Raw genomic sequence first — 23,313 nt, forward strand, 5'->3', positions numbered from 1 at the left:
AACTCCCCCTGCTGCCCCTCTCCATTGCCTGCATCCCTTTGTGGGGGGGAAGGTGGGAACACGCAGCTCCAAGACTTGTCTTCCTCTCTTCTGTTGCTACCCGGGCTCAGGGTTGAGGCTTCAGACATGCTGGGCACAGACAAGCTGGAGCCCAGTGGCCTCAGTCACATATTCTGAGAGTGCATTTTCTCTTCTCCCTCCACTGGGGCTGCCACCACTCAAACGTTTGTCCCCTCTGCTCACGGGCCCTGTGGCTCACTCTGGGCACAGAGGGCATTGGGTAGCCTCCCTGGAGCAAGCTCCAGAGCTGGTTGGGAGCAGAACTCTGTTGTTTCTGCAGGTGACTGCTGGCTGCTGGCCGCCATCGCCTCCCTCACCCTGAACGAAGAGGTCCTGGCTCGTGTCGTCCCCCCCAACCAGAGCTTCCAGGAAAACTATGCAGGGATCTTCCACTTCCAGGTAACCATGCGTGACTCAAGTTCCTTCCCAACAGTCCTGGGGAGCAGAAGCAGGTCCCAGTGTTAAGGACAGGTCTGGAATAGGGGGCAAGGGAAGCCCTAAAGTAGGTCCTAGGGGAAAAGAACAGGGGAGGAACCAAGCCTGGAAGCACAGGGCAGCCCCTATATGTGCAGCCCCTGTCCAGTGGTGTCTCTCTGAAGAAAATGAGGGATGGCAGGACACTCTCTGGGAACCCCTGACTTGGTTCCCATATGGGGGTCAGGGGGAGGCTCATGGGTCTAGTGAGGAGGGTGTAGGGCAGGGGGCCCAAAAGATCCACTCCCAAATCTAAGAGCAGTTCCTTGTACAGGATCTGAGACTAAATGAGAGTGTCTTCCCCTCTTTCTGTCACACTAGTGATAAATCATATTTTAAATATGGGGACACACCCAGCAGTGCTCAGGAGCTACTCCTGCTCTGTGCTCAGGTAGAGGTCGGGACCAAACAGGAATTGACTAGAAGTAGTCGCCCTTTCCACCTCAGCACCCCAAACTGAACCAACCATAAAGGGGAGATTGCTTGGGAAACGAGAAGCACGTGTGCCTCTATCCTTTCTTCACAAGGACTTGCCCAAACCAGGGGTTACTCCAGTGTAGGCTTAGGGAAGATGGGACAGGAGGACCAGAGGTTCTGGCAGGAGGCGGGGCACTCTGCCCCCACTCCTCCCGCTACTTAAGTCCCTGCCCGGCTCTACCTGCAGTTCTGGCAATACGGCGAGTGGGTGGATGTGGTGGTGGACGACAGGCTGCCCATCAAGGAGGGAGAGCTGATGTTTGTGCACTCGGCTGAGGGCAGTGAGTTCTGGAGCGCCCTGCTGGAGAAGGCTTATGCCAAGTAAGTGATTCCCAAAACCTGCGCCACTTGAAGTCCTGGCCTAGAGGACTGTGGCTTGAGTCATAGGCTTTGCCATTGACTGTCCTGTTTGTTTGTTTGGTTGTTTGTTTGTTTGGTTGGTTGGTTGGTTGTTTGGTTGGTTGGTTGGTTGGTTGGTTGGTTGGTTGGTTGGTTGGTTGGTTGGTTGGTTGGTTGGTTGGTTGGGGGCCTCACCTTTTTCTGGCAGTGCTCAGGGGCTATTCCTGGCTCTCTGCTCAGGAGTGACCCCTGGTGGTGGTGCCAGGGACTCAGAATATGCTAGCTGCATGCAAGACAAGCACCTTTTTATCCCTGGACTCTCTTTGGTTCCCAGTTTGCCATATTTAATCAAATATGCAGGAACAGATTGTGGAACACACTGCAAGGCCTTGGGTAAACCTCTGTTTTCTTGGCAGCTCTTATCCTTTACATCAGCTAAGTGCAGCAAAGAATTTTTGCCAAGGGGCAGATGTAGACAACACAGAGCTAGGAAATGATGGGAATGAGCCCAGATATGGCTCTGCTGATGAGAAATGATTGTGCTCATTGTATGTTTGAAACCCTATTATTAACAAGATTGTAAATCACAGGTGTGTCTGATTAAAAAAAAGCTCTCCCTTTGAGAGGCAATTAGAGGTAGCATAAGGACAGTGGCACTTTGATGGTAGTGAGGTACAGTAGCTTGGTGCATTAAGACCATAAACAGTGACAATATTGTTAGTACCATAAACAGTAATACTATTATAACCATGTTGCCTAAGTATAAAAAGCTAATAAAAAAAGAATGAGAAAAAAAGAGGGGGCAGGAGAGATAGCATGATGGTAGAGTGTTTGCCTTGCATGCAAAAGGATGGTGGTTTGAATCCTGGCATCCCATATGGTCCCCCGAGCCTGCCAGGAGCGATTTCTGAGAGTAGAGCCAAGAGTAACCCCTGAGTGTTGCCAAGTATGACCCAAAAATCAAAAAATAAAATAAAGAGTGAGATAGAAAATGGTTTCCCCTATACTTCCCTAGTTGTGCTCTCCAGTACCCTGTTGGACCCTGAGTGACTTTTGTCCCTCCCAACTCTGGTAGGAATTAGGGCCACACTGCCATGCCCAGTGTGAGAACCCCCCCATGCCCTGAGCCATGTGGGTGAATACCGAGGTAGAGAAACCAGAAGTGTTCACCTGGGCCCCTAGTTATGCCCACACCCAACATAGTTCCCTATGCAGTAAGATAGCCTGGGACTATGTTGTTTCTGGCATGTTATAAAGACCAAATGGCCACTGAGAAGCAGCCCTGCTCTCCAACAGGGCAGAATTGAAAGTTATTCACTCAGGTCCTTCTAATTCTAAGACCCTAGAGATTTTTCAAAGCATCACAACTAGGTGAAGCCATGTTAGTTCCTAGAGCAAGGCCCTGAGTCCAATCCCTGGCACTGTTCTTTGCACCTCAGGGCCCCTGGGCTTTGAAAGGCTTATCTTGGTTGTCTGAGTAGTTCTGGTAGCATACTCAGGTCTCCTGAGCACTGCGGAGCAGCCCAACCCCACCCAAGAGCTTCACAGCATTCTGGGAAGAGTACCTCGTTGGGGATGTTCTTGCCTTCATGGGCTGAGACGGGTCCAAGGGAAGTCGCACAGCAGAGCTGCCAAAGCATCCACCAGACAGGATGGGAGGACGTCTGCAGGCAGATGGTGTAATCTGCTACAGCATATCTACCCCCACACCTCAGGATCAACGGCTGCTATGAAGCCCTTTCTGGGGGTGCCACCACTGAGGGTTTCGAGGACTTCACAGGAGGCATCGCCGAGTGGTACGAACTGAACAAAGCTCCACCCAATCTGTTCAAGATCATCCAGAAGGCCCTGCAGAAAGGCTCGCTCATGGGCTGCTCCATTGATGTAAGTGCTCCCTAAACACCCACATACCCATCCACCCCACTTACACCCTCAGCCCAGACCACCTCATCCCCAAATCGGGCTGGACAGGCCATAACCCAGGGTGTCTAGACTCTCATACCCTAACCCACCCTCAGCCTCTGTGAGTCATCCTGCAGGTCACAAGGTTACTGAGAAAGAGCCCCTTGCCATCTGCAGGGTTCCCTGAAGGGCCATTCCAGACATTTTCTCTGCCACTGCAGCAGGGAGAAAACCAGCCAGCCCAGTGCTGTTGCATAAAGTTCCCTCATCTGTGTGTGTGTGTCCACCACAGTACTGTAAATAAAAGTTTTAAAAAATAATAATATGAGTGGAGCAGTGGGAAGGGCATTTACCTTGCATGCAGTCAACCTGGATTTGATCCCTGGCATCCCATATATTCCCCAGAATCCTAGCAGAAGGTATTTCTAAGTGCAAAGTCTGGAATAACCCCCGGAGCATGGCCAGGGGTGGCCCAAAAATCTTTTTTAAAAAGTGAATTCTGGACCGGAGTGATAGCACAGCAGTAGGGCCTTTGCCTTGCATGGAGCTGACCCAGGATGGACCAGCTTTCAATCCCTTGCATCCCATACGGTCCCCTAATCCTGCCAAGAGTGATTTCTGAGTGCAGAGTCAGGAGTAACCCCTGAGCACCGCTGGGTCTGGGCCAAAAACAAACAATAGAATCGTACTGGCTAAAGGCATAAACAAATTAAATTTAAGGGGGACGGGGGGGGGGGGGGGGGTAGGCTTCTGCCAACACAGGAAAGCAGCTCCTCAGGTTAGCTGCTAGCTACCTCTCCAGGGGCAGGCAGGCAGCCAATGTCTGTCCCCAGTGGACCACCAGGCAAGGGCGGTCCCCCCTCCTGGGTCCTGACCCATTGGAGCTCTCCCCAGGGACAGAAACAAGAAGCCAGGCCCTTGCGGCTTGAATCTCTCTCCCAGAATCTGAACAGAGATTCAGTTTCCCCACAGACCAGATGTAAGCAAAGGGCCCTTTGCCCTGGAGGCCTCTTCCCCTACCTAAGGGAGCTGCCTTCGCCCAGTTCACAGGAGAAAAGGACTTGGAGGAAGTCGGGACAGAGCAAAACAAAACCTAGCGCAGCCCCTGAGCATATCTGAGTCCATCTGGGCCCCAAGGGCCCAGTGTTTGTCCTGAGCCAGTCAGGGGTGCACTTACAGGAGCTTACCAGGCGCCAGGTTGTTGGGGTGCATAGGACCCTCGACTCTGCCTGCCCCCAGGTGTGACTCAGTCTTGCAGCTCCCACCCTGCACCTCGCACCTAGCCCCACAGTCTGCACCCTGCACCCTCCAGCAGGGCCCTGCTCTCGGGCTGCTGCAGGGAGGAAGGAAAAAGGAGGCCCCACTGATGCTCTCCCCATCCATCCTGTCTGTCGTTCCAGATCACCAGCGCAGCTGACTCCGAGGCCGTCACCTTCCAGAAGCTGGTGAAGGGCCATGCATATTCTGTCACCGGAGCAGAGGAGGTAAGGCCTGCAAGGATCGTTTTTTTGGGGGGGGTTATTCTGAACCAAATAAAGCTGCTTGGGCTTAGGCCTTCAGCCACCCAGCATGCACTTTCCCACGGGCCTCTCCAAGTCGTCCTCGCTGCTGCCCTCTGCCGGCCACTGTCACAGATCCGTTCAAAGTGACCAGTGACCCGGTTCTTGGGGCCTCAGAGGTAACCAGACACTTGGCATCTGTAGCGCTTTATTCTCTTGAGATTCTTTTCACATTTGCTCTCACAAAAGCCTGGTAGTGGGGCTGACTCGCCTCTTAGTAACTCTGGGGCCTAAAATAGGAGCAGGGAGACGTGCACAAGGCCCTAGATTCCAGCCCTGGGCACCCCCACCTTCTCCCCATCCACCCTGTGGCCCCAAGCACTGCTGGGAAGGCCAAGCTAGAAAGAATCATAATCTTCATTGGAAGGTTGATGTGATGGAATGAGAGATCATCCCTCTAAGCTGTGGCTCTCCAGCTGTTAAAAATCATATAAATATATGAAGGAACTCCAGAGTAATCATAGTAATTACTGCAAATGTAACTATTAGTCTTCATATAAGTATATGCTATGTTAGTTATAGAAAATATATCTGATTTTCAAGTAGTACATAAGAATATTAATATATGCACGTGTATAATGTACCTTATGTACAAGGTATTATATTCTTTTTGGTTTGGGGCCCCCACCTGGTGATACTCTGGGATTACTCCTGGCTCTGCACTCAATATGGGATGCTGGGACTTGAACCCAGGTTGGCCACATGCAAGTCAAGCATCCTACTAGCTGTACTATTACTCTAGCCCCACATGTATTGTTACCATATATGACTGCTGTGTTATCAGGATTCAAGGAATCATGAACATACTTATATATAGGACTAGTGTCATGGAGCCCAGTGTTTACCTCAGAGCTGACAGGTCCATCTTGCTCCCCTATTCCTCATCTGGTTCCCATCTTGCTCCTCTGACCCCTCCAGGTGGAAAGCCGTGGGAGCCTGCAGAAGCTGATCCGAATCCGAAACCCCTGGGGCCAGGTGGAGTGGACTGGGAAGTGGAGCGACAAGTGAGTGACAAGGAGGGGCAGCCAGGATCAAGGGAAAGGGGTTCCTCTGTTGCCTGCGTAGAGGCTTAAGCCCCCCCCACCCCCCCCCCGCAGTCTGGGTGTCCTCCTCTTCCTCATCCCTCCTCTCCTCCATCCCCCTCCTCTTTTTCACCTTCAGTTCTATCACCCCTTCCTTGCCTGTTCCCAGGACCCCTCTGTCCCTCCAGACAGGCAGCAACAGACCCCCAGCAGAGGCCAAGATAAACTGCTTCTCTTTTGACTTTTCAGTTGCCCTGGGAAGAACTGTGTTGGGACCAGCAAAGCATCTCTCTCTGTGTGTCTCTCTCTGTCTCTCTCTCTGTCTCTCTGTCTCTCTGCCTCTCTCTGTCTCTCTGTCTCTCTGCCTCTCTGTCTCTCTGTCTCTCTCTGTCTCTCTCTGTCTCTCTCTGTCTCTCTCTGTCTCTCTGTCTCTCTGTCTCTCTTTCTCTCTCTGTCTCTCTCTCTGTCTCTCTCTCTGTCTCTCTCTCTGTCTCTCTCTCTGTCTCTCTCTCTCTCTCTCTCTCTCTCTCTCTCTCTCTCCCTCCCTCCCTCCCTCAATGGGTCATTTGCTGAGGTTTCTCTCTCAAGGCCAGCAGCCAAGAGAACCATTTCCTTTGCTCCTTGACTGGATCTGGGCCCTCAGAGGCCACAAAGCACCCCTGGTTTCCACCTTTGGGGTGCTGTAGAGAAGCCACCAACCTGCCAGAATTTCAGTGCCTCTCCTCTTGCTTTGTTTTCCAGCTGCCCCAACTGGAACACTATTGACCCAGAGGAGCGGGAGAGGCTGACCATGCGGCAGGAAGATGGAGAGTTCTGGTGAGTGCAGGGCCTGTGCCCAGGTTCTCCTGAAAATGAGTGAGATGACTAGCCAGGCCACCAAGCATGGGGTCCTGCTTGGGTGATGTTTTCCATGTATCATGGAACCTGAACAAAAGAAGCCCCACTGGTGCATTGCAAGCATAGGGCTCCCCCAAGTGCTTCCTAAAGGAGGCTGAGGAGCCAGGGATAATAGGAGGCCAAGGTTTGCTTTGTGTGACAAACCTCCCAACTCCAGCACCCCATATGGTCCCCAGCACTACCTGGACTAATCCCTGAGTGCAGAGCCAGGAACAGTCCCAGAGCATTGGGGTTGAGGCCCAAATCACCACATACTCCCTACCCCCCAAAAGGCCAAGAAGAATCGCTATTAGGTCAGATCTTGAAAGAAAATAGGGGAAAGATGGAGCCTTCCCACAACTGTTGTTACTGCTCTCTGAGCCCCATGTCAGGCTCCTGCCTTAATACTAGAGTTGGGAGAAACTGATGTGGCTCCCCAGAGAAACCTGTGATCAGCCCAGGGATCTGGCTGCTGGCTGCCTGGGGCCAGGCCCAACTCCTGAAGTGTCCTCTGATAACTCCAAGGCTGTCCCTGCCCTTGCCAGGATGTCGTTCGGGGACTTCCTGCGGCACTACTCCCGCCTGGAGATCTGCAACCTCACCCCCGACACCCTCACCAGCGAGTCCTACAAGAAGTGGAAACTCACCAAGATGGACGGCAGCTGGCGGCGGGGCTCCACTGCGGGCGGCTGCAGGAACTACCCGAGTAAGGCGGACATGTCTTAAGTGTGTGAGTGAGAATGAGGGTATAAGTGTGCATGTGAGTGGTGATGAGTTTGTGTGAGTATGTTAGAAGGTGTGAGTGTGTGATGTGTGTATTTGTGTATTTGTGAGTACGAATGAGCGTATGATATGTGAGAGTGTGTGATATGAGTGAATATAAGTTTGATATGTATGAGAATGAGTATGTATAAGACTGTGTGCATGTTAGAGGGATGTGTGATGTGAGTTTGTGCATGTGTGTGTATGAGAGAGAGAGAGAGAGACAGAGAGAGACAGAGAGAGAGAGAAAGAGAGAGAGAGAGAGAGATCTGAGCTGGGCAACTTCTGGACCAGAGTCCCCCTCTTGCTCCTGAGTGATCGTCCCTAGACCCTTCTCTTCTCCTGCTACCCCATCCCCTGTGCACACTCTCATCTCCCCATCCAGGCAGGTTTCTGGCCCCCATTCTCCCTCCAAACTGACCAGTGAGGGAGCAAACATTTGGCTGAGGAACCATCCCAGTTTGGGTCACCGATATCCTTAAACCCATCAATCCCTGGGATTCTCCCTGAGAAGAACATGTCCTTGTCTTCTCCCTTTTAGATGGGGGCGCCGAGGCTTAGAGAGGTCTAGCAGGCTGATTAACCCTGCTGCCAGGGTCCAGAGGTTGGCGTTACCAATGAAGGCTCTAAACGGCATCCCAGCATCAGCTGCTGGTCAGACTGAGCCAGCTGATAAGTGCCCCTTCAGAATATGCCTCACCAAGTGGTGGTTCTAGAGATGACCTTTCCCCCACTGCCCCAATTTCTCTCCTATCTGCTAGATCAGCATTGACAAATTCTCTCTTCAGGACCAGATAGTAAATGCTTTTACTTGGAGAATCAACCATTCTATCAGGATGGGGAACCCTCAGGCTGCCAGGATCCAGTTGGAAATTTAGAGCATCATTCACAGGCCATTCAGTGCAAGCAGATGAGCTGAGGGCAGCTGACAAGCAGTGTTTGTGACTGTGCGCTATATACCAGGGCCAGACACCATGATTTTGTAGGCCTAAAGTGATATTCCCACGCTGCTCTGTGGTGATTTTTTTCAGAGTGAGCTTGGCCATATCCCAATAAAGTTTTATTTATAAAAACAGGTCTCCCGGGCCCGGAGAGATAGCACAGCGGTGTTTGCCTTGCAAACAGCCAATCCAGGACCAAAGGTGGTTGGTTCGAATCCCGGTGTCCCATATGGTCCCCCGTGCCTGCCAGGACCTATTTCTGAGCAGCCAGCCAGGAGTAACCCCTGAGCATCGCCGGGTGTGGCCCAAAATCCAAAAAAAAAAAAAAAAAAAAAAAAAAAAAAAACAGGTCTGGGGTCGGAGCAATAGCACAGCAGTAGGGCGTTTGCCTTGCACGCAGCTGATCCAAGAAGGACCTCAGTTCGATCCCCAGCATCCCATATGGTCGCCCCAAGCCAAAAGTGATCTGAGCACATAGCCATATCCAGGAGTAACCCCTGAGCGTCACCAGTTGTGGCCCGAAGACAAACAAACAAACAAACAAAAAAGGTCACTCACAATCCCACAGTATCTTCATTTGCCAGCTCACACACACGATAATACCCTATTTCACACTGTTTTGGAGGGCTTTTGCTTTGTTTTGTTTTTTGGTTTACAGGCTGCACACAGCAGTGTTCAGGGGTTATTCCTGGCTCTGCACTCCTGGTAGGCTCGGGGGATCATATGGGATGCCAGGGATCATATCTGGATCCAAGGCAAATGCCCAACCTGCTGTGTTATCACTCTGGCCCCCTCATACTTAATTTTACTCCATATAGTCAGGAAAAGAGATAAATATAATTGTTCCTAAACATGAACAAACTTGAGAATGGTACTTTGTAAAGCAGGTTCTTGAAGTGAGGAGTGCAGTGACCCCTGACCTCCAAGGGTCCAGGTCAGATGGACAAGGGGCCCAGAAAAAGGGACTGAGACTGCAGGATGTTTCCGGCTTCCTGGAAGGGAATCTGAGAGTTCTGCATCTGCTCCATCAGGCTGGCCAGCCCATGAGCTTGAGGCCTAGGAGATGCCTTAGATCCCACCACCCTGTTTCAGGGTGACACCCCAGGCCCTGCCTAGTGCTCCCACCCCCTGCCAGGCACCACAGCTCAAGCTGGGCATCTCCCAAGCTGAGTGACTGACCAGCACCTCTGGTCTGGCCACAGACACCTTTTGGATGAACCCTCAGTACCTCATCAAGCTGGAGGAGGAGGACGAGGATGATGAGGATGGAGAGAGCGGCTGCACCTTTCTGGTGGGCCTCATCCAGAAGCACCGGCGGCGCCAAAGGAAGATGGGTGAAGACATGCACACCATCGGCTTTGGCATCTACGAGGTGAGGCAGCTGGGGTGGGAACCACCTCCTGCACCCCTTGCTAGCACAGCCTTCAGGCAGCAAGTACCAGGGGCAAGAACTGGAGGCGAGGGGCCAGAGAGATAGTAAAGGGGTTAAGGCATTTGCCTTGCACTCAGTGATCCCTTTCAATCTCCAGCATCCCATAGGGTCCCTCAAGCATCTCCAGGGGTGATTCTTGAGCAGAGTCAGAAGTAAACCCACAGAACCAGAACACACACAGAAAGTGTGGCCTTCCAACAAATGATTAAAAATAAAAGAGCTATCCTCCTCCTCCTCCTCTTCTTCCTCCTCCTCCTCCTCCTCCTCCTTCTTCTTCTTCTTCTTCTTCTTCTTCTTCTTCTTCTTCTTCTTCTTCTTCTTCTTATTCTTATTCTTATTCTTATTCTTATTCTTCCTTGTCTTCCAGCAGAACCACACAACTTGAATCATCTTGTTCTGCCTCATGAATTGAGGGGGAAAATAAAAATGAATGGTACCAGGACCAAACAGCTGTATGATCATTGAATAGAAATACAAAATGATCAGACTTAAACACCAAACCCAAAGTCAACAACAATAGAAGTGATACCCTATCCACAACAAGCTTTACACAGAGGGGAACAGTTACACTAGCACTCCAAGGGAGGGGGGCAAAGGAGGGAGATTCAGAACACAAGCTAGGAAAAGGGGTGGAAGGAGGACAACCCTGATGGTGGGAATGAACCTGATTCATTGTCACTATGTACCTAAAATATTACTGTGAAAGATTTGTTATTCACTTTGGTCACAATAAAAATTATTTAAAAAAAAATTAAAAAATAAAAGAGCTAGGGGCCAGAGAGATAGCTTGGGGGTAGGGCACTTGCCTTGCATGCAGAAGGACAGTAGGAGGTAGGGTGTTTGCCTTGCATGCAGGACAGTGGTTTGATGAAGCCAGAGAGATAGCATAGAGGTAAGGCGTTTGCCTTTCATGCAAAAGGTCAGTGGTTTGAATCCCGGTGTCCCATATGGTCCCCTGAGCCGGCCAGGAGTGATTTCTGAGCATAGAGCCAGGAGCGCTGCCAGGTGTGACCCCCCCCCCCCCCAAAAAAAAAAAAAAAAAAAGAAGGACAGTGGTTTGAATTCCGATTATCTCATATAGTCGCCCAAGCCTGCCAGGAGCAATTTCTGAGCATAGAGCCTGAGTGCAACTGGGTGTAAAACACCCCCCCTTCCAAATTAAAAAGCTAAAGATGGGCCCCAGAGGAAGACAAGCAAAGCTGTCAACCAACCTGGCTTGGGTGCAGTTATCTAGGAAGGTCCCTGCCATTGGCTGGGGTCACCTCTTTCTAGAGGCCTCACTACCTCCCTTCTCATATGTCCCAGGCCTGGCATTGCTGAGCCTGTTAGATCCAGAGCCCAGAGAAGACTCAGTCTGTGAACAGAATACTCTGGGTCACAGCAGAAAATGTTGGCAGGCTAGGGTCAGCATCAGCCTGCTGTGACCTTGGCCTGGAAGGTGGAGAACTCAGAACAGGAGACCATAGCCAGCATGTTCCTCCCATCTACCCCAACTACTCCCCCCAGACTCTCCTGGCCCCACAGAGGCTCACCCCTAAGTGTCTTCCTTTTGTACCAAATCCCAAAGCAGCCCAATCTTTCTAGAAGGCTACTAGCTGAAGGCACACTAGCTGCTGGCTCAGAAGACATTTGTTTTCCATGTGGAAATGCTCTGAGCCACTTGCAGAAGTGCTTTCTTGGTGTCATTAATGTCACTAACTTGGCAAGACATACAGTGACAGTGACAAAGAGCTGATGTCAACGTGTTCTCCTTTGTCTTGCAGGTCCCCGAAGAGGTACGTGTGTGCAGCAGCAAGTGGGCCCCATTCTTGGAGGCTCTCACTGATCACAGATAAGGCTTGAACCACCCCTTTGGGGATCTGTGAAGCTTGGGCAGGAGCTGGTAGCCCTGAAGGAGTCCTGCCCCTCTAGGACTCTGGGAAGGTGGTATCATCGTGCCCAGAAGGAGACAAGGGAAAAGCTGAGCTCAGTTCCCATCTTCAGAATGTCAGTTCTGTGCCAGCAGAACCGGTCACCAGCCACTTCCCTGGACTCACATATGGACAGTCATTACACGACAGCACAGTAGGTCCAGGACTTATGTGTGATATGAGACAACATGGAGCTAGAGGTGTCTTGAAAGGCTGCTGTGATAGGCCAAAGATAGAACAGAGGTAGAAGCACTTTCTACATGCAGCCATTGCTGTGGTGATAGTTCAAATCCTAGCACTTCTTTTGGTTCCCTGAGCACTGCCCCTCAAAAATAACTAGTAAAGGACACGTTTATACTAAGGCCACCGGGCACCCCAAACACCAGTGCTTCATTCACTGGCCTGTGCTAGTGAGACCAGCTGTACTTGGCTTGAAGTAGGACCCCAGTGTACACCAAGGCCTAGCTGTGCTGTAATCTGTTGAGCAGCACCTGGAATTCTATGGGACCCCACTGGCCTCCAGGGCTCACAGAGTAGATGTCAAGGCCTCCCTGAGGGGCCCTTGTGGGATCCTTGCTGACTCCTGAATGGGTGTTTGTCATTTTTGGTTTCTGTTTCTATGGCAGGAAGGGCCTGGTTGGGAGCCCCCTGCAACCCTGACTCCCTCTTGTCTCCACTTTTCTCTTAGCTGACGGGACAGACCAACCTCCACCTCAACAAAAAGTTCTTCCTGACCAACAGAGCGAGGGAGCGGTCGGACACCTTCATCAACCTACGGGAGGTGCTCAACCGATTCAAACTGCCACCTGGCGAGTACATCCTGGTACCCTCCACCTTTGAGCCCAACAAGGATGGCGACTTCTGCATCCGGGTCTTCTCTGAGAAGAAGGCTGACTACCAGTAGGCCCCCTCACCCTTCTCCCGCCTTTCTTCATTCTCTGAATGTCTATTTCTTCTTCTCTGACACTCACCTGCATCCAGGGGTTAATGAGGGATTTGATGCTATATTAAAGAAACGTTTTGAGGGGAGAGGGAAGCCAGACCTATCAGTGCTCAGGCCTTATTCTCCTTTCAACACCATATGGTGTGCCAGGGATCAAACTCAGGTCAGCTGCATGCAAGGGAAGACCCCTACCCACTGTATTATCTCTACAGCCCCTGAAAACACTTTTGCCTTTTTTTGATTTGCTATTTGAGCCATAGTGCTGGGAGCTCCACCTGGCTCAGTCATCAGCAGTTAAGCAGCTGGGGAGCAGACCTAGACCTCTTGCAGACAAATATGCACTCAGCCTGACAAGCTCTCTCACTCTGACCCCTGCCTTAATTTCTGCTGTGTATGGGATGTGAGGTCCCAGAAATGTGGGATACAAAGATACCCCATTCTGCTCTGAACTTCTCACTTCCTTCTCAGCTGTGATTTCTCTGCATTTCCTTTTCCCCCCTCCTTTCCGGTAACTCCAGTTTTCCTCTGTTTCAGAGTTGTTGATGATGAAATTGATGCCAACATTGAAGAGGTAATTCTGTCCCTCACCATGCGGTCTACACAACAGGGGAACAAGCGATAAGATCCCTCGTTCATTGAGTACATCTTGTAGCTAAGGACACTGCCCTCCCCTGGGAATTCATCTCTGTCTTCCTTCTGGGGCTGTCAGAGAGAAAAGGGGGTTACCATGAAGTTATGCCACTCAGTCCTCTCCCTAGACTTTTCTCTCATCTCTAAAATGAATGCTGCTCTGGGTGACAAGTTCTCCTGGGTTCCCTTTAGTTCCAAGGCTTGTGGTTCAGAGGTGAAACCTAAAGCACTTTGAAGGAAAACATGTGGTCCAGCATTTACAAATCCGAAGTGGAAGACAAAACACATCTACAGACGCAGGAAGAATTTTCCCCCCTTTGTCTGGAGCCAGAAAGTTAAGCTAAGCTTTGCCTTCATGGCGCCTGAAGCTCCGTGTTGTCACATGTCCCGTCAGAGGCCAGAAATTCCAAAGAACCTCATGAGTTGTGTTCATTGCCTCTGTCAAGATCCTTCTGGAACATTCTTACTGTTCCTGACAATCCTGAATCCCCATTAGAATGTGCCCCAGAAAGCCATTTTGGTTGGCTGCTAGAGAAGGTAGTATCCAGTGTGAGGAACATGAATGTAGTTTTTTTCCCACTAGTTCATGTCCCCTCCCTCGTCTTACCCAGAAAGATTCTTCACACTATTTCCATTTCCCTGGAATTCAGTTCTGAGGGTGGCAGAGAAGGGACCCAGAAAAGGAAGGCAGATGACTTGCTCTCATTCTCATCTCTGAGCCTTCCTTCTTCCACCCCTCCCTCACCTTTTAGATTGATGCCAACGAAGACGACATCGATGATGGATTCAGGAGGCTCTTTGCCCAACTAGCTGGGGAGGTAGGACTCCCCAAATCTCTTGAAACACTCTAGATGACCTATAGAAAACAGTTTTTGTCTTCAAGAAAAACTGTGTCTGTGTGTGTTGGGGTGGGGAGTTACTGAATCAAACAAAGCCAAGAGGGATTTACTGGTTGAGGTAGCACAGATTTCTGCTTGTCCTCCCTGTTCACGACCTCCCTCAGGCACTCCCCTTCTCACCATCAGATCTGCATAGAACTCTGGGCCTCACCTTGGATGTAGAAATAGCCTTGGTTTCTACACAATATACAGAAAGAGGAAACGATTTTAAATGTCCAGAGTGCAAGTGACTTAGGGGTTGTCAGCTAGATTCTGCTCTTGAGAATTTGCAGTAAGGGGGTTAGAGTATCATCTCCTAGGAATCAGCCAACCCTCTTCCTTCCCAACAACTCTTAGGAAGAAGAGAAAGGGTGAGGAGAAAAAAAATGGCCACCTTTCTTCCCACCCAGAATCTAGCTCTCAAGGGTGTTCCACAGGGAGTTCATATGAGGCTCCCCAAAACAGCCTCTTCATCATCAAAGGGTGCCCAGCTGCCCCTGCTCTTCCCCCTTTCTCAGTTCTTCCTCCATCTGGTCCTTACCCCTCCTCCTCTCCTCTACTTGCTCCTCCTCTGCTCCAGTGGCTCCTTCTCCTTCCTCCCTTGTCCCTCTCCTCTCCTCCTCCACATGCTCCTCCTCCCTTTTTATTTGGGATTACTTGAGTCTTATTTACCCTTTGATTAGTTGGGACATTCCCTGTGCTCAACACACAGTGATTCATCAGTTGTGATCTTTAATAGTAGGATTCACTCTCCACTTTAACAGAATGTTAACAGAATGGGGTAAGGAGAGCTGAAAGAAGCTCTCCTAGAAGCCAGGTGCCAGGATGGGGAGGTCCTGTTGGAAGGGAGACCAGGACCAAAACAGAGTCATGCTTTAGATTGGGCTACAGCCAAAGGTCTGGAGTGGGTTCAACACACAGTGCTCAACACACAGTGATTCATCAGTTGTGATCTTTAATAGTGGGATTCACTCTCCACTTTAACAGAATGTTAACAGAATGGGGTAAGGAGAGCTGAAAGAAGCTCTCCTAGAAGCCAGGTGCCAGGATGGGGAGGTCCTGTTGGAAGGGAGACCAGGACCAAAACAGAGTCATGCTTTAGATTGGGCTACAGCCAAAGGTCTGGAGTGGGTTCAACACACAGTGCTCAACACACAGTGATTCATCAGTTGTGATCTTTAATAGTGGGATTCACTCTCCACTTTAACAGAATGTTAACAGAATGGGGTAAGGAGAGCTGAAAGAAGCTCTCCTAGAAGCCAGGTGCCAGGATGGGGAGGTCCTGTTGGAAGGGAGACCAGGACCAAAACAGAGTCATGCTTTAGATTGGGCTACAGCCAAAGGTCTGGAGTGGGTTCCACCTAGAGCTTTGGTACATGTATCTCTGTACTGGAAAGACCACTGGTGTGGGATCCCTATGTGGGCAGGGTGGCAGCAGTCTCTCCTGGGGGCTCTTTGGAAGTGCTGGCATGGCTCATGCATCTTGCCCAGTATTTGGCCGGAGCAGGTGCCCATTGCTGCCACTGCTCCTTGCAGTGTGCCCGGAGCCATTCACAACCCTGCTTCTTTGTGCATAGGATGCTGAGATTTCTGCCTTTGAGCTGCAGACCATCCTGAAACGAGTTCTCGCCAAGCGTAAGTACTTTATCTCACTAGCCCTTTCTCCCCCTCTTTTCTTCCTTGTGGACATGATGGAATGGTGAGGGTATTTTCCTCCCCCTGCTGCTGTGCTGAGCCTTCACTCCCTACTTCCATAGAAACACCACCAGCATCACCACTGCCAGCACAGGACTGCAGGAAAGGGATTCCACAGATGCAGATTAAAAAAGTAATAAATGAGGAGTGGGCGAGATAGTACAGGGGGAAGGTACTTGATTTGCGACCTGAATTTGATCCTCAGTACCACATATAGTCCCCTAAGCCCTGCCAGGAGCGATCCCTCTGTAGAGATCCAGGAGTAAGACCTGAGCATGGCCAGGTCTGGCCGCCCCCCCCCCCCCCAAAAGACAAAAATATTCCAAAGGATTGATAGTTCAGCCTTTCCACCATTATCACCACTCAGGCGAGGGGGAAACACACACACACACACACACACACACACACACACACACACACACACACACATTCGCAGCATGCTTCCTCTCGAATTATCCTCAGAACTGCTACTTTTGATAAATCGGATGCAGCTGAACCAAACAGGGTTCTAACAGTGTCAGAATTTAGAAGTCTGGAGTACACACTAACACCTATCAGATTCTGAACATCCCACCTCTGGGTCATCATGAGACATCCTCAGCTTCTGACCTAACTCCCCGAGATGAGAGCAAATCTCTGTTGAGCCCAAAAGAATCCAGTCTAACTGAGCCCTCTCGGAAGGTGAAAGCACACGGAACCCTAGGAACTGTTGCTGGTCTGCAGCCAAGTGGCTCTACCAGTGTGTGTGACTCAGCTCTAAGCAGGGGGTTAAAACCTGAGCAGGGAAGCTCAGCTGGTCCGGGGCTGGGCTTCCCCCATGCAGGCCTGCTGCTTCCTCCCCTGCATATGGGGGAGGAGAGAAGGGTGTTTACCCTGAAGCTGCCAGACACAATGAGGTCACCAGGCTCTGGACCGGGCTGTCTCAGCTCCAGCAGCAATAAGGCCTCATTGTTCTCTCTGGGGCCTGCTGGGGCGGCTAGCAGACTCAGTCAGAGGCTGGACCCAACCTGCTCCGTGCTCCTGAGCTGGTGCCCTCTTGGCTGCTTCTTAACTCCTGCCTCCTGGCGCGCGCGCGCGCGCACACACACACACACACACACACACACGAGTAGTGAGGTCTGCAGGCCTTCCAGGAAGCTGGCACACTTGCTGCACCAAAACCTTCTCACTCCTCAGGCCAAGCACAGCGTAAAACACAGTTTGGGGGGCTGGAGAAATACCATGAAGGTAGGGTGTTTGCCTTGCATGCAGAAGTACAGTGGTTCGAATCCTAGCATCCCATAAGGTTCCCTGTGCCTGCCAGGGGCGATTTCTGAGCATAGAGTTAGGAGTAACCCCTGAGTACTGCCAAAACCAAAACACACACACACACACACACACACACACACACACACACACACACACACACACGGCTTGGACTTTGCTCCCAGTGTGACTACCACGGGCCAGGGCTTCGTCCCCTCTGAGAACTTTATCATTCCTTCACTTATTTTAGTTTGAGATCCACACTTGACTGTGCTCAGGGATTACTCCTGGTGGGCTCAGGGAGATGTAGGTGGAGAAGAAACTGGGATGTCTGTGTGCAAGGCCAGAGTCTTACCTGATAATATTATTGCTCTGACCCCTCATTCTGAATTTGGAAGCTGGAGAAAAGGCTTCCTAATGAGCTGGAGTGTATGCTTTGCGTGAAAGGGGCCGAGTTCGATGCCTGGCACCATATGGTTCCTAAGTAACCCTCTAACACTGAGCTGGGAGTAGCCCCCCAGCACAATGGGTGTGGCTCTCCTAAAACAACAAAACATAGGAAGCAGTTATTAAGCCCTGTTTAATCATGGCATGTACCAGGCAGTAGACAGGTGTGACGAAGCCTTTCCTACGCTTCCATGTGGCAGCCATGGGCCACACATGACTGTATACTAATGACTGGGGAGGGTGCGGTCAAGCAGCATTGCTGCTATCATAGAAAGACCGCTCAGAGTTTTTCTGTTTGGGGGTTTAGAGTTTGTTTTTAATTTAGTTTGTTTTGCTTTGGGATGTACTCAGGGGTCACTCCTGACTCAAGAATCACTTGGGACGGGCTCGGAGGGGCCACAGGGGATGCTGGGGATAGAACCCAAGTCATGTACATATCAAGTGCCCTACCTGCTGTGCTTTGGCTTCAGTCACTCATAGTTCTGGATCACATTCTTTTTTTTTTTTTTGGTTTTTGGGCCATACCCGTTTGACGCTCAGGGGTTACTCCTGGCTATGTGCTCAGAAATCGCCCCTGGCTTGGGGGGACCATATGGGACGCCGGGGGATCGAACAGCGGTCCGTTCCTTGGTAGTGCTTACAAGGCAGACACCTTATCTCTAGCGCCACCTTTCTGGCCCACAAGTCACCTTCTTTCTTTTTTTTTTTTTTTTTTGGTTTTTGGGCCACACTCGGTAACACTCAGGGGTTACTCCTGGCTATGTGCTCAGAAGTTGCTCCTGGCTTGGGGGACCATATGGGACACCGGGGGATCGAACCGCGGTCCGTCCAAGGCTAGCGCAGGCAAGGCAGGCACCTTACCTTTAGCGCCACCGCCCGGCCCCTGGATCACATTCTTATCATGTTGATTTTTTCTCCTAGGCCAAGATATCAAAACGAATGGCTTCAGCATCGAGACGTGCAAGATCATGGTTGACATGTTGGATGTATCCTTACTTGTGCCCCCTGAAACAGGGCTTTCTCCAGATACATCTTTGAGACTTTCTCCAGATACACTTGAGCTGTGGCCTCCTCTGAAAGGCCTCTGGCTCCACCTGGCTGGGCTGCAGGGTATCCTGGGCCCTGATGCACCTTGCCCAGAAACTACGAGCAACTCCAGTGAGAGTGACGGAGCACCCTCCCCTGCCCCTCAGCAGCTCCCACACAGGAAAATTCCTGCCAACACACACCCTACCAGTTGCCTGGACTTGTTTGCCTCCTAAGGACCCGTGTGAGCCCCATTTCCTCTAGGAAAAGGTTCCATAACTACAGAGATGCTCGTAAGAAGGCTTTCTGGGGATATAATATTCTTCTTGGTTTTCAGCCAAGGGACCTTCCCTGAGAGCTCTTTGTTCTAGCTCTTTCCTAGTGTCTGCCTGCCCCTCTACTTAATGAGTAAAGCCAGGAGGGGAAATCTGAGACTCCTTGAAGTTCTGTGTAGGGGGTTCACATGGGAGCACCTCAAGATGTTTTAGAAATGCTCAGGGGCAATGCTTCAGAAATGGCCCAGCCATTAGAAATTGCTTTTAGCAGGACCTGGGACCTCAACCCCTCTGGGGCCATCAGCAAGCACAGTTAAGGAGGAGGGAATCAACATTAGAAGCTGACCCTTGCATCGCCCTTTAGATGTGGCTTGGCCAGTGTGAAGGGCAGGCCTGGGTCTGTCTTGTCCAGCTTTCCAGTCTTGGGCACAGGCAGGGACTCTAGGCCCTGGGGGTCCAGATTCAAAGCTCTTTCCTCAACTAAGGCAGGAGGATGGCAGCGGGAAGCTGGGGCTGAAGGAATTCTACATCCTCTGGACCAAGATTCAGAAATACCAAGTGAGTGCCTGGGAGGGCCCAGGATAGGGGCAGTGGGGCTGTGTAGGGAAACAACCACTGGGCACAGATCCAGCTGCAGCAACTAAAGGGCAGGGAGGTCTCACCTCTAATATTGCTCAGGAGCCATGGCAGACAAATGTAAGTAAAAGCAAAGACTTCAGTCCCATGGTTTACTTCCCCAACTTCTCTTGATTTTTTTTTTTTTTGATCTATATTGGGGTCATTGAAACCCCCTCATGAAAAGGCTGTATAGGGACCAGAGGGACAGTACAACGGGTAGGGCACTTGCATTGCATGCAGCTGGTCTCCAATTTGATCCCTGGCACCCCATTTAGTCTTCTGAACATTGCCAGGAATAATTCTTGAGTGCAGAGCCAGGTGGTGTGGATGCTCATTGCCAGTTTTGTGGAAAGGTCAAGTCCAGACTACTAAGGTGAGATGTGGAGCAATGGTCGTGGCCCAGTTGATTCAATGGGCTAACTAAGCCTACACAAACCTGCTCAGAGATCAGGGCTATCAGGCCTTTTTTCCAGTCCAGGGCTATTTGGATATTTATTTGTTTTGTTTGGGAGGGCACATCCAACAGTGCTCAGGGGTTACTCCTAATTCTGCACTCAGCCCCCAGTGGGCTCGGGGAACCATATGGGATACTGGGGCTTGAACCCAAGTCAGACACATGTAAGGCAAGTGCCCTACCCACTGTACTATCTTTCCAACCCCTATTTGGATCATTCTAACATCATTCATGGGCCATACAACACAGGTGCATGGGCTACCTGTCACCAATGAGTCTCATGTGTCTCTGTCCTGTCATGTGCCAGGGCCAGATCCAAAGGTCTTATAACCCTTTATGTCCCATGGGTCATATATTCCTCACTCTGCCCTAAAGAGAGGCAAAATATTATTAACTTCTTCAAGCTGAAACATGAGTTGTTCTTCCAAGATCAGACTAGAGGCAAGAAGTCAGGCCACCTTCATTCCCACACAGGATATAGCTTAGAGCTAACTCGACATTATAGGCTATACTTGGGGTTCTGGTTCTCAGGACAGTTTTATATGTTTCAGAGAATTTATCGGGAAATCGATGTGGATCGCTCCGGGACCATGAACTCCTATGAGATGCGGAAAGCACTAGAGGAAGCAGGTGAGCCCACAGCTGGGCTTCTTTTGGTGGGTCTGTGGGACATGGGAGCACTTGGTTCTGCAGGTGACGGTGCACCCACCAAGTCTGTGCTGAGTCTGCAAAACAACCTTGCCTGCCCCCGCCCCCACAAAGGCTATCAGCTCCAATGACCTGCAGGGAGGGTGCACTGACCTCTCTGCCTTCTCCGAAATATCCCTCCCAGAGACCTGGAAGGTCAAGCTGGCAAAGCTAGTTACCAGCAGAACAACCCCTTTCCAGGGTGTGGTGCTTAGGCAGAAATGGGATGTGTCAGCTCCAGCCAGGGTGGACTATGGCAAAACTGACACTTCCACAAGAGACACAAGTCCATGGGTGGCTGAGTGTAACTGGTTGCTTTGGGGACAGATATGACTACAGGTGATTGTTACTATGTAGTTGGATTATGGGACTGATGCAGAGTGCCTCAAATCACTGGTTCCACAAGAGAGCTCAGCTGTTCCCCCACCAATACATTCTAGCAACAGGTGGATGGAAGGAGGGAAGACAAGGGGTGGTGGCAGCTGGTTTTGGGCACATACCACTCAACTCAAGTAGCCCAGGAAGTGAAAGGGTGAGCAGATGTCACAGGGAAGCCAGGAAATACAGTCTTGACTCTGGGCAACCTGTGCCCATTTAAGACTATTTTGGGGGTCCAGAGAGATAATAAAGTGGGTAGAACACTTGCCTTCCATGTGGCTGATATAGGTTCAATCCCTGGTACTCCATATGGTCCCTGGGATCCTTCCAGGAATGATTCCTGAGCACAAAGCCAGGAGTAAGCTCTGATCACCACTTAGTGTGCCCCAAATCCCTCTTTCTCTAAATAGTAATCTGTTGAATAAAATAATAAAGGAGGCCAGAGATAGCACATTGTAGAGAGTGCTTGCCTTACCCTTGGCCAATCCTAGTTTGATCTTTGGCACCCCATGTGGTCCCCTAATACTGCCAGGAATGAGCACAGAACCAGGACTAAGTCCTGAGCAATGCTTAGTAGGGCTGAACCCCTGGTTCCAAATTATATTTCTGTGGTTAAAAAAAAAAAGGAAACAATTCATTTGCTACAGAATTTCTGCAATGTACATCATCCAGGATGAGGCTAGTTTCCAAGCTGAGCCAGCATTTAAAAGGAATCTGGGTACCTAACACAACAGGAACATGGCTACCTGACATGACAGGAACATAGCTACTTAGCACAACAGGAATTTGGCTACTAACATGATGAAGCAGCATGAGATGTCTTGGATAGGATCAGGCAAAAGGGAAACAGCATGGAAAGAGAAGCAAAAGCAGCCGCAGAGTAGAGCAGTCAAGGGACAAAAGCAATATAATTTTCACTTAAATTGCTAACAACCTGTGAGAACAGAAGCAATGGGATGAATGCAAAGCAGTCAGCAGGCTTGTTCCTTTGAACTCCAGGTTTCAAGCTGCCCAATCAACTGCACCAAGTCATCGTGGCTCGGTTTGCAGACGACGATCTAATCATCGATTTTGACAATTTCGTCCGTTGCTTGGTCCGACTGGAAACACTTTTCAGTGAGTGATTCTCTCTCTCTCTCCCTGTCTTAGAGTAGCCCAGAAGGACACCTGCTCCTTCAAGAATGAAAATCCAGGGGCTGGAGCACTGGTGCAATGGGAGGACATTTGCCTTGCAGAAACAAGCCTAGGACAGATCTTGGTTTGATCCCCCAGAGTCCCATATGGTTCCCCACGCCAGGAGCGATTTCTGAGCGTATAGCCAGGAGTAACCCCTGAGTGTCACCGGGTGAGGCCCCAAAACAACAAACAAACAACAACAAAAAAAAAAATCTTGAGGGCCAGAGCAGTGGCACAAGCAGTAAGGCATCTGTCTGCCTTGCGTGCACTAGTCTAGGATGGGCGGTGGTTCAATCCCCTGGCATCCCATATGGTTCCCCAAGCCAGGAGTGATTTCTGAGCATATAGCCAGGAGTAACCCCTGAGCACCACCGAGTTTGGCCCCAAAAAACAAACAAACAAAAAGAATGAAAATCCTCTTTTAATTGGGTCAAGAAGGGAAGAAAGAATAGTTTGGGATGTTGGATGAAATTGGGGAGGAGGGTACCCCTGTGATGCTCACTCACTCAATCTCCCTCTTTGAATTCCTCCACAGAGATATTTAAGCAGCTGGATCCCGAGAACACTGGAACCATAGAGCTCAATCTTATCTCTGTAAGTCGAAGCCACCACCTCCCTGCTGACTAGACATGAGATTTACAGCTTTTGATGGCATTTGGGGACTTGGGGCCACACTCAGTGCTTTTCATCGGCTACTCCTGGCTCAGTGCTCAGGAGTGCCCAACTGGTGGTGTTCAGAAAACCACCTACGGTACTGGGATTGAACCTGGGTCAGCTTCATGCAAAGCAAATGCCTTTACTCCTGGAATATATCTTTGACCCTGGACCTTTTAAAAAGACTTTAGTTTAAGGGGTCAGAGCAGTGACACAGGGTGTAAGGCATCTGCCTTGCGCATGCTAGCCTAGAACAGACTGCAATTCTATCCCCCGCGTCCCATATGGTCTCCAAAGCCAGGAGCGATTTCTGAGCGCATAGCTAGGAGCAACCCCTGAGTGTCACTGGGTGTGGCCGAAAAACAAAACAAAACAACAACAGAAAAAATACTTTTTTGGGGGGAGGGGGGGTTTTAGGCCACACCCATTTGATGCTCAGGGGCTAAGCATTCA

At 50.5% G+C, this 23,313-nt stretch overlaps 1 protein-coding gene across 1 annotated transcript in view; it reads left to right on the forward strand.

Moving 5' to 3' along the window:
• The window catches only part of CAPN2 (calpain 2), a 61,914-nt gene that overhangs the window by 35,300 nt on the left and 3,301 nt on the right, over positions 1–23,313 (forward strand). Inside the window, exons 3-20 of the mRNA XM_049776654.1 lie at positions 341–459; positions 1,199–1,332; positions 3,066–3,234; positions 4,653–4,736; positions 5,730–5,815; positions 6,575–6,649; positions 7,255–7,415; positions 9,615–9,784; positions 11,608–11,619; positions 12,443–12,654; positions 13,232–13,268; positions 14,080–14,145; positions 15,783–15,840; positions 18,514–18,578; positions 19,383–19,451; positions 20,517–20,595; positions 22,030–22,146; positions 22,742–22,800. Coding sequence (XP_049632611.1) covers positions 341–459; positions 1,199–1,332; positions 3,066–3,234; positions 4,653–4,736; positions 5,730–5,815; positions 6,575–6,649; positions 7,255–7,415; positions 9,615–9,784; positions 11,608–11,619; positions 12,443–12,654; positions 13,232–13,268; positions 14,080–14,145; positions 15,783–15,840; positions 18,514–18,578; positions 19,383–19,451; positions 20,517–20,595; positions 22,030–22,146; positions 22,742–22,800 — 1,772 coding nt within the window. The remainder of the gene's footprint in view (positions 1–340; positions 460–1,198; positions 1,333–3,065; positions 3,235–4,652; positions 4,737–5,729; positions 5,816–6,574; positions 6,650–7,254; positions 7,416–9,614; positions 9,785–11,607; positions 11,620–12,442; positions 12,655–13,231; positions 13,269–14,079; positions 14,146–15,782; positions 15,841–18,513; positions 18,579–19,382; positions 19,452–20,516; positions 20,596–22,029; positions 22,147–22,741; positions 22,801–23,313) is intronic.

Source organism: Suncus etruscus, chromosome 7, assembly GCF_024139225.1.
Source record: "Suncus etruscus isolate mSunEtr1 chromosome 7, mSunEtr1.pri.cur, whole genome shotgun sequence".
In the NCBI taxonomy this organism is placed as follows: domain Eukaryota; kingdom Metazoa; phylum Chordata; class Mammalia; order Eulipotyphla; family Soricidae; genus Suncus; species Suncus etruscus.